General features: G+C 42.7%; 1 protein-coding gene across 1 annotated transcript in view; it reads right to left on the reverse strand.

Annotated features, from left to right (window-relative positions):
- LOC122787549 (zona pellucida sperm-binding protein 4-like) overlaps window positions 1-13,873 on the reverse strand; it is a 403,617-nt gene that overhangs the window by 249,058 nt on the left and 140,686 nt on the right. Inside the window, exons 4-5 of the mRNA XM_044054323.1 lie at window positions 5,603-5,755; window positions 5,319-5,515 (exon numbers count right to left, since the gene is read on the reverse strand). Of these exons, the coding sequence (XP_043910258.1) occupies window positions 5,319-5,515; window positions 5,603-5,755 (350 nt within the window). The remainder of the gene's footprint in view (window positions 1-5,318; window positions 5,516-5,602; window positions 5,756-13,873) is intronic.

Raw genomic sequence — 13,873 nt, forward strand, 5'->3', positions numbered from 1 at the left:
TATGGATGGCTTATATAGACTTGAGGCAGAGGTAGTAGAGAGATTATGGGAGATAGTAAAAGATGAAGTAGTTGGATATATGTTGTATGAGTGAGAAGTTGGTGATCACAGGAGTGGGTCAGAGAGATTGGAGTGGTGAAAGGTGGAGACTAAGTAGTAGTGCAGAAGATATTAGAAAATAATACATGTTGGAATAAATATGGTCAGATAGAGTAGGTAGAGACAATGGTGTAGAGGAAGTAGTGTTGACAAGATTGACAGATGAGCAAGGTGGTTGTGGCAATAGGCAGGAAGTGGAATTGTAGTAGCCAGTGGGACAGGAAAGGGAGGGATAGTTAGGTATAAATGCAATTGTAATGGGGTGGGTGGGAATGGGGGTAGGGGAGCGAAGTGAGCCCTAGCATAGAAAGGGTGAATGGAGCAGGGCTAGCACCCTAGTCAAGATGAAGTCAGAGAAACAATCAGAAAAAGATAGTGAAAAACTAGCTTGAGAGACAAGGATATAAAGTTTCTAAAAGGTATAGTCACCAGAAATAAATAAAAAGAAATAAAATACAAGCAGAAGTATGCTTACAAAAGGACACTGGCCTCAAGCTACACAAGATTTACTTGAAGCAAACCCGGTGCTGTATAGTTAAAATAAGCTTCAATAGAGAGGGGCTTGGGAGGGGAGAGAGGTCTTACTAGCAGCTAAAAGCAGTGCAAAAAATAAGACTTTCTAGTAGTGGGTTTTCTGGTCTCCTCCAAAACCTGAAGCATGTCCTCAGGGTTTTGATTCTTTTTCGACATATTTTCTATCACCCAAGGAGTCAAATGTAGAATAAGCAGATGACAGTGAGAGCCCTTGTCCTGTGGGAGGAGATCCATCCTGTGAGGTAACTTGTGACAATTTGTCCTGGCCAGATGAAACAGGAGGAACCAATACTGTCTAGGTCCAAAGGAAGTCAACCAGATTTTCAGTCTGTCCCACAAGAGTCTGTGGGAGACCAAAAGAGGGATAAAAGCATACAGAAATGTAACTTAAGAAAAAAAATCATGGTGTCCACTTTCCAAGACTGAGAACTCAGCACCCTGGAACAGAAGCTGGGAAACTACCTCTTCAGGGTGGAGATGCACAGATCTAGGAGTACCCCACCAATAATGTCCAGGTATACCTTCTTGTGAAGCATCTATTTGTGAGAATCTTCCCTAGACTTGCTCAGGCGTCTAACCAGAAGATTTGGAGGAAATGTAAACTGCCTTAAAAAATTGGATTGTAAATGGAAAATTCCCAATGCTTACATACCACAGCAATGTCTGTGTAAACCAGGAGTGGACTGGAAACCCAGAGGTTGGCCTGAAGAGCCAAAAGCAGAGGCCTTTATGTTGTGGTCCTCCAGTTGTTGGGGAGACCACAATCCTGGACCCAGATAATTTTGGAAGCCCCCATCCTGGATCTAAAGCATCTGTATACAGCTCCTGTGGGGAAGAAAGGGCTTGAAAAGGTAGGCTTGGATTCAGAGATCTGATAAATCCACCGCAAATTCCAGTAAGAGACCAGCAAAAGAATGGAAAATTCCAGAGGGTGGCAATGTTGAAGCCATATTTTCTTTAGATACCACTGAAACTTCCTTATGTGCTACCTGGCTAAAGGAACCATAGAAATGGTGGAAACTACTTTACCCCAGAGCCCACAGCAGCTCTTCCTCTTCAAGTGGCATCTCCAAGAGAGGAAACTGGAGGAAAGTTATCAAGAACATGACCATGGGAGGATGAAAAGCCACTATACGCAAGGTTTGAGTCTTAAATTCGAGAAAACTATTGTCTGTTTTGACTGCTTCAAAGGATAGAGTTTCACCCCCGCACTTTGCATAAGCATTGTAAAGTTGAGATTCTGAAGGTGCTTGGAAGGGGCTTTTATACGAAGGTTGCCCAGGCAGGGTAAAATCTGGATACCAGAATGTCTACAGTAAGCTATGACCAGAGCCAGAAATTTGGTAAAGACTCCCAAAACTGCAGGAAGACCTAAAGGCAGAGCAGAGAACTGCATGCGAGGAAACAGAGAACCATAAATACTTCCTGAAAAGAAATGTGAAGATAAGGATCCTTTAGTTCCAGCAAGACCAGATATGCCTAAGGAAGCAGCAAGAGCAACAGGGACTGGAGAGAACCTTTTTGAAAGAAGCCCTTGAAAAAATCCTGAGAAAGGAGAGATCTGGAATGGGCCTTCAAGAGCCCTCCTTTCCTGGAACCCAAAAACATCCTGGAATAAAAATCCTGTGCCTCTCTGATCAGAGACAGCAGGCTTAATAGTTCCTTGAGCCAAAAGGTCCTGAATTGGTAGGAAATAAGGAAGCTGGTAAAGTGGAGGATGAGGAATCCTTCAAAAGGGTGAAAGGGATTTCCAAACCATGAAGTAACCTTTTTGTATTGCATAAAGAACCTGGGAATCCATGGCAATCTGTTGCCAGGTGGGATAGGACAGTTTACCGAAGGGAAAGGGGGATCTGGCCAAGGGGCAGAGAAGGATAAACAAATGGAAGCAGATTTATCAGGAAAAGAGGGCTTTTGACCCACAAAATCCAGAGCAGGTTTGTCTGAAAATATTTTTGAAAGAATCCTCGCCCCTTAAGGGAGGCTTCTGTTGGTCTGCACAGAGAGGATAATTCCTATGAAACTTAAAAATGGGGGTCTTAAAGGGAAGATTATGCAGGACCTCAATCTTACAAGGTTTTAAAGTGCTCTGATAGCTGCAAAACCAAACAGATTCTGGGTATACAAGAGAAGCCAACAATTTAGCTTTTATGTCATGAGACTAACTTAAGCCAGGAGTACTTGTGTAAAACAGAACCTTATGCAGCAGCATCATAATTGCATTTGGCAGAATGGCAGGCCACATGAGGAGCAGAACTCAAATAGAAGTCTTAGCTTTGAAATCAGGCACGGTCAAAACAAGTTTAGACAGAACAGCCAGCACACATCTGGTCATACCAGTCTGGTAGTTTACGGCTCGGAATACTATGGTGGTAGAGGTGTAACCCCCCAGTACTTATCCATAGACCTACTGTCCTTGCAAGGAGGGAAGTTTGGGATTTTATCAGGACAAATAAAGGACTGTAGGTCAGAGGAAAGATTCTTAGATAAAACTTTGAGCCTCAGACACCTTGTAAACTAGTAAAACCCATCAGATTACTTGGGTGTAGAAGGCTGGGGATTCAGGAGCCTGGAAAGCAGCAGTGAATGTGTCCAGAAGGGCTTCTAACAGCAGAAATTGCAGAAGTCCTGGGACAATCCATTCGTAAAAGTGCTCAATACCTTTTTTAGACCTCAAACTTGAGAATTCTCCCCCTGAAAGTTCTCAATTGGTTTTACAATTGTGCCCCCAAAATAAAGCTGCTCAGTAGGGGAAAACTGGAGAAAAAATCCTCCTTTTTAGAACCTAGAGCAAGAGAATGGATCCGAGAAGAATGTAGATGGGAATCTTCCCCAAAATCCAACTCCACATCATATGAAGAGTCAAGACTCCCGAAACCATTTACAGGAAGTGGAAGAAAAGGGAACAGGAGTCGGTCAGAACCTTTAAGGGGGCTTCAAGTCCATAAGGGCCTTAAGACCCCCAAGTGAAATCCTGACTTTATGGGGATCCATGGCAACAGGAGTTGCATGCTTGAACTTCTGCCTTTTCCTCACAGGTGGCACAGACCCAACAAGCTTGGGTAGTTTACAGCTCTGCTTGACTTCAAAGAACCAGGAACACCTTCCCTAAAAAGTATCTGTGGAACCCCCTAGGCCCTTCCAAAATAATCAGCCACAGCTTCCCCTTCTCATCTGCAGACTTGTGCCCAACCTCAGCAGATATAGAAGCAAACCATATGTCAGCCTTCAACTTGGTCACAACAGGGGATGCTAGTTATAGAACAGACCTTGCGTTCGTCTGACCTAGACATGTCCAGCAGAGGCTGGATAGCAAGTTTAATAGATGTTTATTTACTTAAGAGGCAGTTGAACACCTGGGAAGACAGATTCAGAAGCCATTGTTCTCTCAGCAAATCACTTCAATCATTGGTTCTCTAGGTAAAGAAATAGAGGACAAATGGCTACAAAGGTTTTTTGTACAAAAGCCAGTCATAGTACACAGTATGATCGTGGTCTTGGCCCAGGTGCCAAAGGCACTTGTGTTTTATGGGGAATCCCCCCACTCAATTTCCAGTTTCTAGATGACATGTAAAATGGTAAAAAAAAAGGACAAATCCCCACAGGGGTACTTATCTGCCAGAGGCTCTAACTGGAATAATGCAACAAAGGGCTTAACTAAAATCAAACATTAGCATTCAGACTGGCAGCAAAAGTTAGAGTATTAGATGCCTGTTTATGTACTTTATATCCTGGAAGTTCCGAGGATTAGGTGCTCATTTGTTATGTACTTTATATCCTGGATGTAGGATACTTCTAATATACAGTGTCTGTAATGCGCCAAGGATTTGGTATGCCTCGTCAGACATACAGCTACCCTTGGTAGGATATCCCTTTAGTAAGAATACTGCAAAAGTGACAAGGACATCTAAAGATTGTCCAAATGTCTGTTTGCTGTAGCCTCTGCTCTGCCCAGTATGAAAGTTAGAGCACTTCCTCCTCACCCCCAAGAATAGCTTTGACATCTGCTCTGTTTTAAGTGACTTGGCCTCAAAAGTGGGATGAAAAGAAGCTTAGATTTTCTGCATGATGCAGTGAGGATACAAACTATGCTCGCTGTGAAACTGTCCCTATGAGTATTATCATAACAGGTTTGCTATGAACATGCCCATGAGAAGATTCTCAAAATACATTTCATGACAAAAATTAAAGGAATCATTCCCATCAAACTTGGCTGCTGCCAAGGTAACCTACTGAACCAATCTCTGGCTAATGCACAAGAAACTCTTCCATAAACGAAGGTCCAGTATTCAATGGCATATGCAAGAGGAACTAGCCATTTCTCATTTTAGTACCCACCCAAAGCATCAGATCCAGGTTACACTATTATCCAAGTAGTTAGTAAAACAAGTCAGAATCTTTTAAACTTAATATGTATTGTCAATGAGTTCCTCTTTCCAAATAGCAGTGCAAACCAACCCTTTCAAACACCTCCCCTGCAGCCTCACAGGCCACTGTCAGATTCTCAAGCTTAGCCAAGGTTTTGAAACCTGACTAGTTACAATCACAAAGACAGAACCTTAAGTCACTCATAAGGGAAATAAGCATATTGCCTGATTTTTCTTCAGGACTATCCCAGTTACAATAACCAGATCATGCTACTTCCGGTCAGAGGATTAGGAATACAATGGAAGAGTTTAGACAACCTGAAAAGCAGCAGTTCCACAAGGACTGAAAGGTAGCCTAAGAATAAGCAGCTCTGTAGTCTTGTGAAGAATCCAGTCAGTAACATTGCAGCCTTGCTTTCCAGCCATTCTGATAGAATCCAGGTTTAATGGTGGTTTTGTCACATCTTTAGAGATGGCAATAGCGAAGAAACCATCTTCTGTGCAATGTATGGTTGCTAAATGAAAAAAATTATGCAACAGTTAGTCAACTTCTCATTTTGAAACCCCCAACATTTAGTTCAATAAAAACTGAACACCAATACCTTCATTCCCATAATAGCAGGGTTGAGATGTGTTGAAATCATAGCAACAACCACTTGATTCACAGTCCACTTGATTCACTTCAGCGATTCCACAAGGTATCCTCTTATCAATTTCAACAGTGCACCGGTCAGTTAAGATATAGGACTCTGGATCTAAGAAGGCAAAAGTGCAAAACTAGACCACATACATCCCAATCCCAGTCAGTTTGCATAAAAATCACCAAGCAAAAAAAATTATATATATATATATATACATATATATATATATATATATCTATATATATATATATATATATATATATATAATATAATAATATAATATAATATTCTTCTAATGTAACCTATACATTGTATTTCAACCATGTGCCCCAGAAATCAAAGGCTTCAAAACTAAAGCAATCCCCACTAAATCACTTGAACAAGCCACTAAAGGTGCCCTCTGCAAGTCATCGCCACTTCTGAGCAGACTGGAATACCAGTTGGGGAAGTCTATAGTCCAGTGATTCTGGGGATGCCACACCATGAGGGAATGAACAGGCTCAGATCCACTAGGGAGGAGACCATGCTCGCTAGCATAGCAAAAGCACAAGAAAAAAATGTAATGGCAAGAAGATGGTTGTGCTGCCTACTCCCTCAGGGCAACATACAAAACTTGCTTCAATGAACTTGACATTTTAGGCAATACCTACTCTTATAGCCACCAAATGAGATTTCAGACTTCCATATTCCTAAATGAAATTTCTTTAAGCACTTTTTTCCTCCATGGGTGCTGACCAAGCCTCCCTGATCAGTCATCCGCTCCTTTGCTCCCTCAGCACTGGCGTGTCTATAGTGTGATGGCAAGGGCCCAAGGGATCATCTATGCAGCCACAGTGGTGGTATTGCCAGAGCAGGTATACTACAATATTTCTAATGGAAATTTAAACCTCTAACCTAGTAGCAGACTGTCATAGGAAGTATCCTACACCAGCAGTTGATTTCAAAGCAAGGAGAAGGGTTGGCATGAGGCAACTGAATGGGTGGGGCTATTTATAGTAGGTTAATTTGTCACCCAACTTGAGTCCGTCACCACAACCACAGATTCCTTCAGTTATCTAATATTCTAGCCACATACTACACATGTCTGAGACTAATTAGGAGGGCCAGCCTTGGGGGAATAATGCCCAGGACAAAGGTCTCCATAGCACCCATCTACTGCACTGTTCCTCCCCCACACCCACTCTACTGCACAATGATCCTACCTCCCTGCACCCATCCCTACCACCTGCACCTACTCTACTGCATGTTGATCCTCTCCTCTGCACCTATAAGTGCCTCCCTCCTAACCCCCACATCAAAGCAGGTAACATTTTCCCCCACACTGCCTTATTGGCTCTTCTTCCAAGTTTTCTTTACTGGCTAAGACTGCTCTGTAATAAAAACAGACATACTGCAGAGGGTCTAGGCCTATGGAGAATTAGATGCTCCGAATTAAATTTCGGAGCTATTTCCTACCTTTTGATTTAATGATTACCTGCACAAAAATATGGCAATTTGTGGTCTTCTCTTTCATGGAAGAATTAAATCACATCCAAAGTGTAATTTTTAAAGACAAAGCCTAACTGATCAGAGGTGTAAGCTGGCTCAACTAGTGCCCTGTGATGGTACCATGAACCGGTGCCCACTCCCAAAAGAGAAAACTGCACTTCACTGTTAAGCCAATCACTGCACTGTAGTAGTCGGCTTATTACAAATCTAAGCCCCCCTCCCCCAGCTCTTCCATTGAAAAGGGATGTTCCTTCTACAGCTTTACCAATCAGGTTACTAGATGCACAACACCCCCACCCCCAGCCCAGCCATTGAGGTCCTGTTTGTGCCCGGACCCAGACCCCATTTTATAACAAATTTCCTCTTAGAAAACTGTAGCTTGGTACATTTTATACTCAGACTACATGGAGAGCTATAGTGCTCAGGTTTAGAGAGTATTATAACTGCAGCAAACTGTGCTAAGGTTTGGTCACAAATGCAATTTACCACCCAGGATCGAATGACCATACACCTCCACTTTGCACCCAGGGTAGTTACCCCTCTCACCCTGCCCTAGTTATGCTACTGAGATTACTTGTTTGCAAGGATACATAAATCATGTTTGGGAAGTGTCTGCTTTTCCTATCCTCAAGAGGATTTTATACTGCTCTGGTGTTAGATTGGGATAAGAGTGGAATAAAAATGTTTATAGGCATATATTTGGAGCTGCTGCTAGCATGCATTCACGTAGCATATTTCACCCTAGTCTACAAAAGGAGAGCCATTTTCTGTTTAGAGTGGAATGAAAGTGAAATTGCCACAGTAACATTTCATGCTGTCAGATGTATGGAAACAGCAGGTCTTCTTACTCTACACTCATGGGTTTTGTGTTTTAGGATGATGGGGAGAGAAAAAAAAAAAAAAAGGACATCCAACGTATTTCAATCTGTTGCTTCCAGTAAACTGCACCAAGACAAGCTACTGTGATCCATTTACACTTCTGAGATTTGAAAGAGCCACACTATCACCAGCTCCCCCATCAAGTGACCCTCTTTGCCTACCTGTACAGAGCCAGGTTTAGACTACATGGGGCCCAAAGCAGGGAATAGGGCCACCCCTTGCTATGCCTGTGTACCTTGCATTGAAGAGGGTTTAGACAAGGAAACCTAAGCATTTGGATAAAACCCGCAGAGAAGACTTGCAAACTTCACACAGGCCTCAAAGCCAAAAACTCTGAATAAGTGGGGTGAGATTGCAAAATTACTTACACCACTGTACCAGTGATTAGTTGCCATCTCACATCCTGCCCAGACTACAGATGGTCACTTAGTGTGCAATGCTAATTTTGCCTATGATAGAAACAAGTTATGACCAACATAATCACCCCCAACACATTCATCTACAGACAGATGCCAGGACCCATCAGTTGACTAATTTCAGTGTACACACCTCAAAATTGTGTACAAACAACAGCTATAGTAAGGTATTCTAGGTGGATTCACATGCACAGCCAGAAGGAACAGCTTGGGCAAAAAGCAGGGTCAGTCATTTTCATCCACAAAAAGACATGAGTCAGACATTTTTATCACATCTATCTGAAAGTGTGTAGTCTTGCCAATGTACTTCAATTTCTCCTCAGAGAAAGCAGCCTCATTAAAATACTCAAACATGCTCCTGAAGAGCCATGGCTTCTCAGCCTAAGAAAATGACAACAGGGTCATTTTTACCAGTAAATAGCCCCCATACCAAGTAATGGTAACCACACTGCAAGTGGACACCAGATATTGCATTATAATAGTTGAACATAGTAATTTGAAAGCCATAAACACACAGATGTGACCAGTTATAGTCACCTTAGATGATCATGAACAAATTACATAAACAGCCACAGCAAGCTGCAAAACAGTGCTATCCACTGCCACCCCCTTCAGACACAAATGTAACCACCAATTATAGCCACATTACTGTATCAACTGCATTCAGAATTTAGATCAAATATTTAATGACAGTAATGGGTAAACTTTGTACTGTAGATATCTGACAACTGTAATCATCCTACACAACAAAATTTCATAAAATATACACTAATGCTGTCTCAAGCTGGCTAATAAAAAAACTCCAAATTTCCCCATGATTATGCAAACCCATCCAGGTATTCACTTCCACATGTGCATAACTCATGGGAAGTTCCATCATAAGGACAAAAGCCCAAGTTCAACCACTTGCATGACCTGTGAAAGAAACCACATAACTGCAGCAATGGAGAATGATCTAGACCTAGAAATCACATTCAGCTTGTCTGTGTTCAGTGATACCAGAACTGCAACCACAAGTCATCTATAAATGCAATCTTAAACTGCCTGGAAAGGGGACATCAACCTTGGCATGTATGAATGGCGTGGCCTTGGCCCTACCATAATAAAATCTTAATTGCCTTTACACATCCATACAATAAAGTGCTTCCCATGGTTTGTGTAATTAGGGAAGAATACTGGCAATACTATGGACTGATTAGATTGCATGGTCACATCTGATATGAATAATGGGTTGGTTCACATGGACAGATATGGAGGTTCACAGCACAATGTCCAAAGCGGAGATCTGGCAGACTAGGAATAATGTACCCCCCCCCCAAGAGATTAGCTGCTTTGAAAGCTAACAGCAAGCATTTGTAAGAGAAGCTGGAGGTCTGACTGGAGAGCACAAAAGATGCCTCAAACTAAGGAAGCAGAATGTTGGTCTTAAAGGTTTTAAAGTAGCAGTTAGGAGACCTTTAAGGAATAGACCAGAATCAAATAAAAAGAAAATCTAGGTAGAGGTGCTACACACAGGTCCAGATTACAAAGCAAGTCCACATCCAAGTCTTTCTAATCCATGTTCACTGGGCAGAAATGATTACTAGGATAATGGCCATTACTGAAACTGGAAAAAACATGCTGCTAGCCTGAGAAGTGAAGATCCATATGAGGCTTAGAGGAGTAAGACAGCAGTGCTCCTTGATAGTTAGGGTTAGAAGGAATTATGAGTTACCTTTGGCTTTTGAAATAGTGCCTTTCTTCAAAGCGTAGGAGAAAGGAGAAATGGGGAAAGGCAGAATATTCTTGGGGAGTTTTCCAAAGAGTAAATCCCTGAGGTGACCTCTTGAAGTAATAAAGGGGCCTTTTGGTGACTGGATGAGGATACAAGTAGTCACTTGCAAAGAAACTAGATCTGCAATACCAAATGACTGAAGAATCACTTGCAAGCTGTTTATTTTCCTGTGAACCTCTCGCACCTGGAAGGCTCTATGTAGATTAAGGTTTTTTGTCCCTCAGTAAGACCAGGAACTATTTCCTGCAATCTGGGTGACAGAGGCAACTAGCAACCAGGAAACCCAGCAGGCTGCATTAGAGTATCACCAGTCCATGAGTAAATGCAAGCGAGATGGGAGTCTCTGGAGTAAAAAACTTGCAAAATGTTTACTAGCTGCTTAATGACTCGTACAGGAGAAATTTACTTCAGAATGTCAGTACCTGTTGGTAGTATGAAGTAGTGAACACAAAGTAATAAAGCTGGGGTAGAACAGCTAATGAAGTGAGGAATTGATTAAGTGCCGATTGTATAAAGGTCAAAACAAGGTGAAGGAAAGCTTTTGAATATTACTAAAGCTGACAAGTATTACTGCCAGGAAAATAAGAGCAACTGATACCATCTGTGCTGATAAAAAGAGGAGGGCCATAAGGGTTAGGACTTTAAAAAGTGAAGAGCCTAATTCAAATCAAAGATGTAAATGACCAGAAGAATACAGCCATTGCTAGAATCTCCTTGTGTTCTGATAGAGTGTACTTCTCAAACAATCTGGAAATATAGAGCTAAGTATTCTTCTGGCACTTAAAATCAGAGTTGAATTAAACAACTGAATTCAGTTCAAAATACTGTATGAATAAATTGCATTTATTTAAACCGTATTTGCTTTAATACTGATACAACTCAAGTGTTCTAGCTTGCACTGCAGCTGAATTGTTTTTAGTGCTGTTTTTGCTACTTAAAAAGTTCTAAGCTTGTTTTCTACGTTTCCTGTAACTAGTCTAGTCCAGATACAGATTTGCTGTATCCAGGACTGTTTGTAAGCTTCTGAGCCCCCCCCCCCAAGTTGAAGTGAAGCCTTCTAGCTTATCAATGGGAGTGGTAAGCACTAGGCAAGCCCATCTACCACAAGAGGAGTGGTTCCCGGCCCAGAAATTGAAGTTTATTAGCACTTTGAGAAGTTTTTCCATCTCTTTCAACTTTCTGGTTTAAAAGCCCGCATTTGTGCTCTTTTCCTGCCTTTCCTGTAAGCTTGTAAGCTTCTGAGCGGTGCCAAAGTCTGCTCTTCAGCATTTCTCCTAGATCTGCTAGTTCCCTCCTCTACTGCACTTTTACTAGATTAGTGTAGCATTTTACCAGATGTCTTGTGTGCTACAATAATTGCTACAAGTGCTACCAGCACTAAACGTTCTACATGGAAACAGCTCCAATACTTAATGCCCACCCCTCCAGCCATGTCTAAAGGTCAGTTCCCTGTGCTTTCTATTAAGCTGGTGAACTTTGGCATCTGAGCAACTGCCTCATGTACACCAACAGTCTCCTCTTCCTGCCAACACTTATGACTCACGAGAGATGCACTTGCATATCCAAATTGGAAGCTATGCACTATCCAGCCAAGACCAAAATATCTGGTCAAGAGGTCAACACTTGTACTACACCACATGGAACACAGCCCTCCAGAATGCACACCAGCACTGCCTTCACATAAAAACACAAACCACACACCCACCTTCATGGAGGTTCTCACAGATCTACCCAAACAGCAGAGGCCTCCAAGGCAGAAACACACCACCACCACCACAACACTAATCACAAGACACAACTCTCCTAAACAGTGTGCCACTCCACCAAAGCCCCCAAGGCAAAACAGCATGCCCAACACACTAGTCATAGGTGACTAGACAGTGAGGCACACTGATGTCCCACTCACCAAGTTGAATAAGGAGAAAGTCCGCTGCCTGTCAGGTGCCAGGATCTGCCACAATCCACGCACTCAAGTCCCTCAACAACAGGTACAAATGACTGCCATTGTACATGTGGGTGTGAATGACGTGAGATGTACCTCCCTGGACTTCATGGAGGAGCTCTTGGATTATGTAGCCCAGGCGGGTAAGACCCTAGCATTGAGCAGCAGCCTAACATCACCCAGAATGATACCAAAGTAAAAGCAGAAAAGGATTCATTTCAACAATTGGCAAATTTTCTGTTATTCCAAGTGGATCCAGTATCTGTCTGCCTGGGTTGACATGACTGACAGACCTCTATGCTTTGCAGAGATGGCCTGCATCCATCACCCCTGGGCTTCCAGATACTGGCCAAGGCTCTTGCCACCCCTATAGTGCCTTTATTAGGCTGTATTCGAAAGACCAAATTACCACCGTAACCGCTACAAACAAATGCAATCTGAGGGTCATGCTGCTCAATGCTAGAATTCTAAATCTTTAAAATGCACTCGCTCAAAGCGCTCCTTAAAATGGAGAACAGACATTTCTGCTGTAACCAAGACCTGGTTCAAAGCAGCAGAAAGCACCCCTGCACTACCAGGCTATAACTCATTCCACATCTTTCAGCCCCAGAACTTGGACAGAAATCCAAAGGTGGTGGCGTTTCCATATTCGTAAAGGAGGCGCACACCTCCAGACTGGTAGCCCAACAAAGAGATACTTCAGGTGCAGCCAACATTGGATAAGACAGAAATTCAGGTCATAGCCTGCTATAGGTCCCAAACCATGTCCCAAGACTCTCACTCCATGTTCCTAAGCACCCTGCAGAATATTAGGGTCCGACCTAACTCTCATACTGGGTGACTTCAACTACCCCTTCATTAACTGGAAAACTACTCGTGCCAATACACTTGCCCGTTTCCTACAATTGGATTCCAATCCCCTGGACCAGCTCATTCATACCCTCATTAGAGGGGGCAACATCCTTGACTGTCATTACTAACATGGGTGACTGTTGCCTAACACCAATAGTAGACTCCTCCCTGGTTAGATCAGACCACAAACTAATCACCTTGGAAATCCACATTCCTCCCACTCCCTACTGCAAAGGTAACCACCATGAAAAACTTCGCCAAAGCTAACTTTCGGCTCCTAAAAACAGAGGTAGCTAACTTCATGGCACCCATGCAAATGGAGGACAGTTGCATGACTGCAGAGTCATACACCAATGCACTGTATGAACATGTACACAAATACATGGATCTCACCATACCCAATAGAACCAAGACACTCTCCTCCAAAAAGAAGCCAGTCTGGTGGTCCCCTGCCATAAACAAACTCTACAACAGAAGGAATAAACTGATGTTGAATAAGGTGACATCCCAAGACTGGAAAAACTCCCTTATGAGCCGCAACAAAAAGTCGAGATCCCTCATCAAACCCTCTAAAGCTATCTATGAAAACTAAATTGCAGCAGATAGTAAAGACCACCACAAGTCCTTCTATAGTTATGTAAAGAATCTCCACGGCAATACCCAGATTTGCTCTAAGCTACTGCACAATGGTACCTCCTATGCCAAGCCAACAGATATTGCCAATGTACTGGCCAACAGATTCAGTGCCCAACTTTACCCCCTCCCCCCAGCCCGGACCAATCACAATACCAGTAGATTACCAGGCACCCAGTATTACTGCTTCACATGTTAAAACAGCACTGTCCAAGGCCAAGAATACAGCTTCTATGGGACCTGACAAT

The sequence above is a fragment of the Protopterus annectens genome, chromosome 13.part0 (genome assembly GCF_019279795.1).
Source record: "Protopterus annectens isolate FY-2018-M chromosome 13.part0, PAN1.0, whole genome shotgun sequence".
Lineage (NCBI taxonomy): Eukaryota > Metazoa > Chordata > Ceratodontiformes > Protopteridae > Protopterus > Protopterus annectens.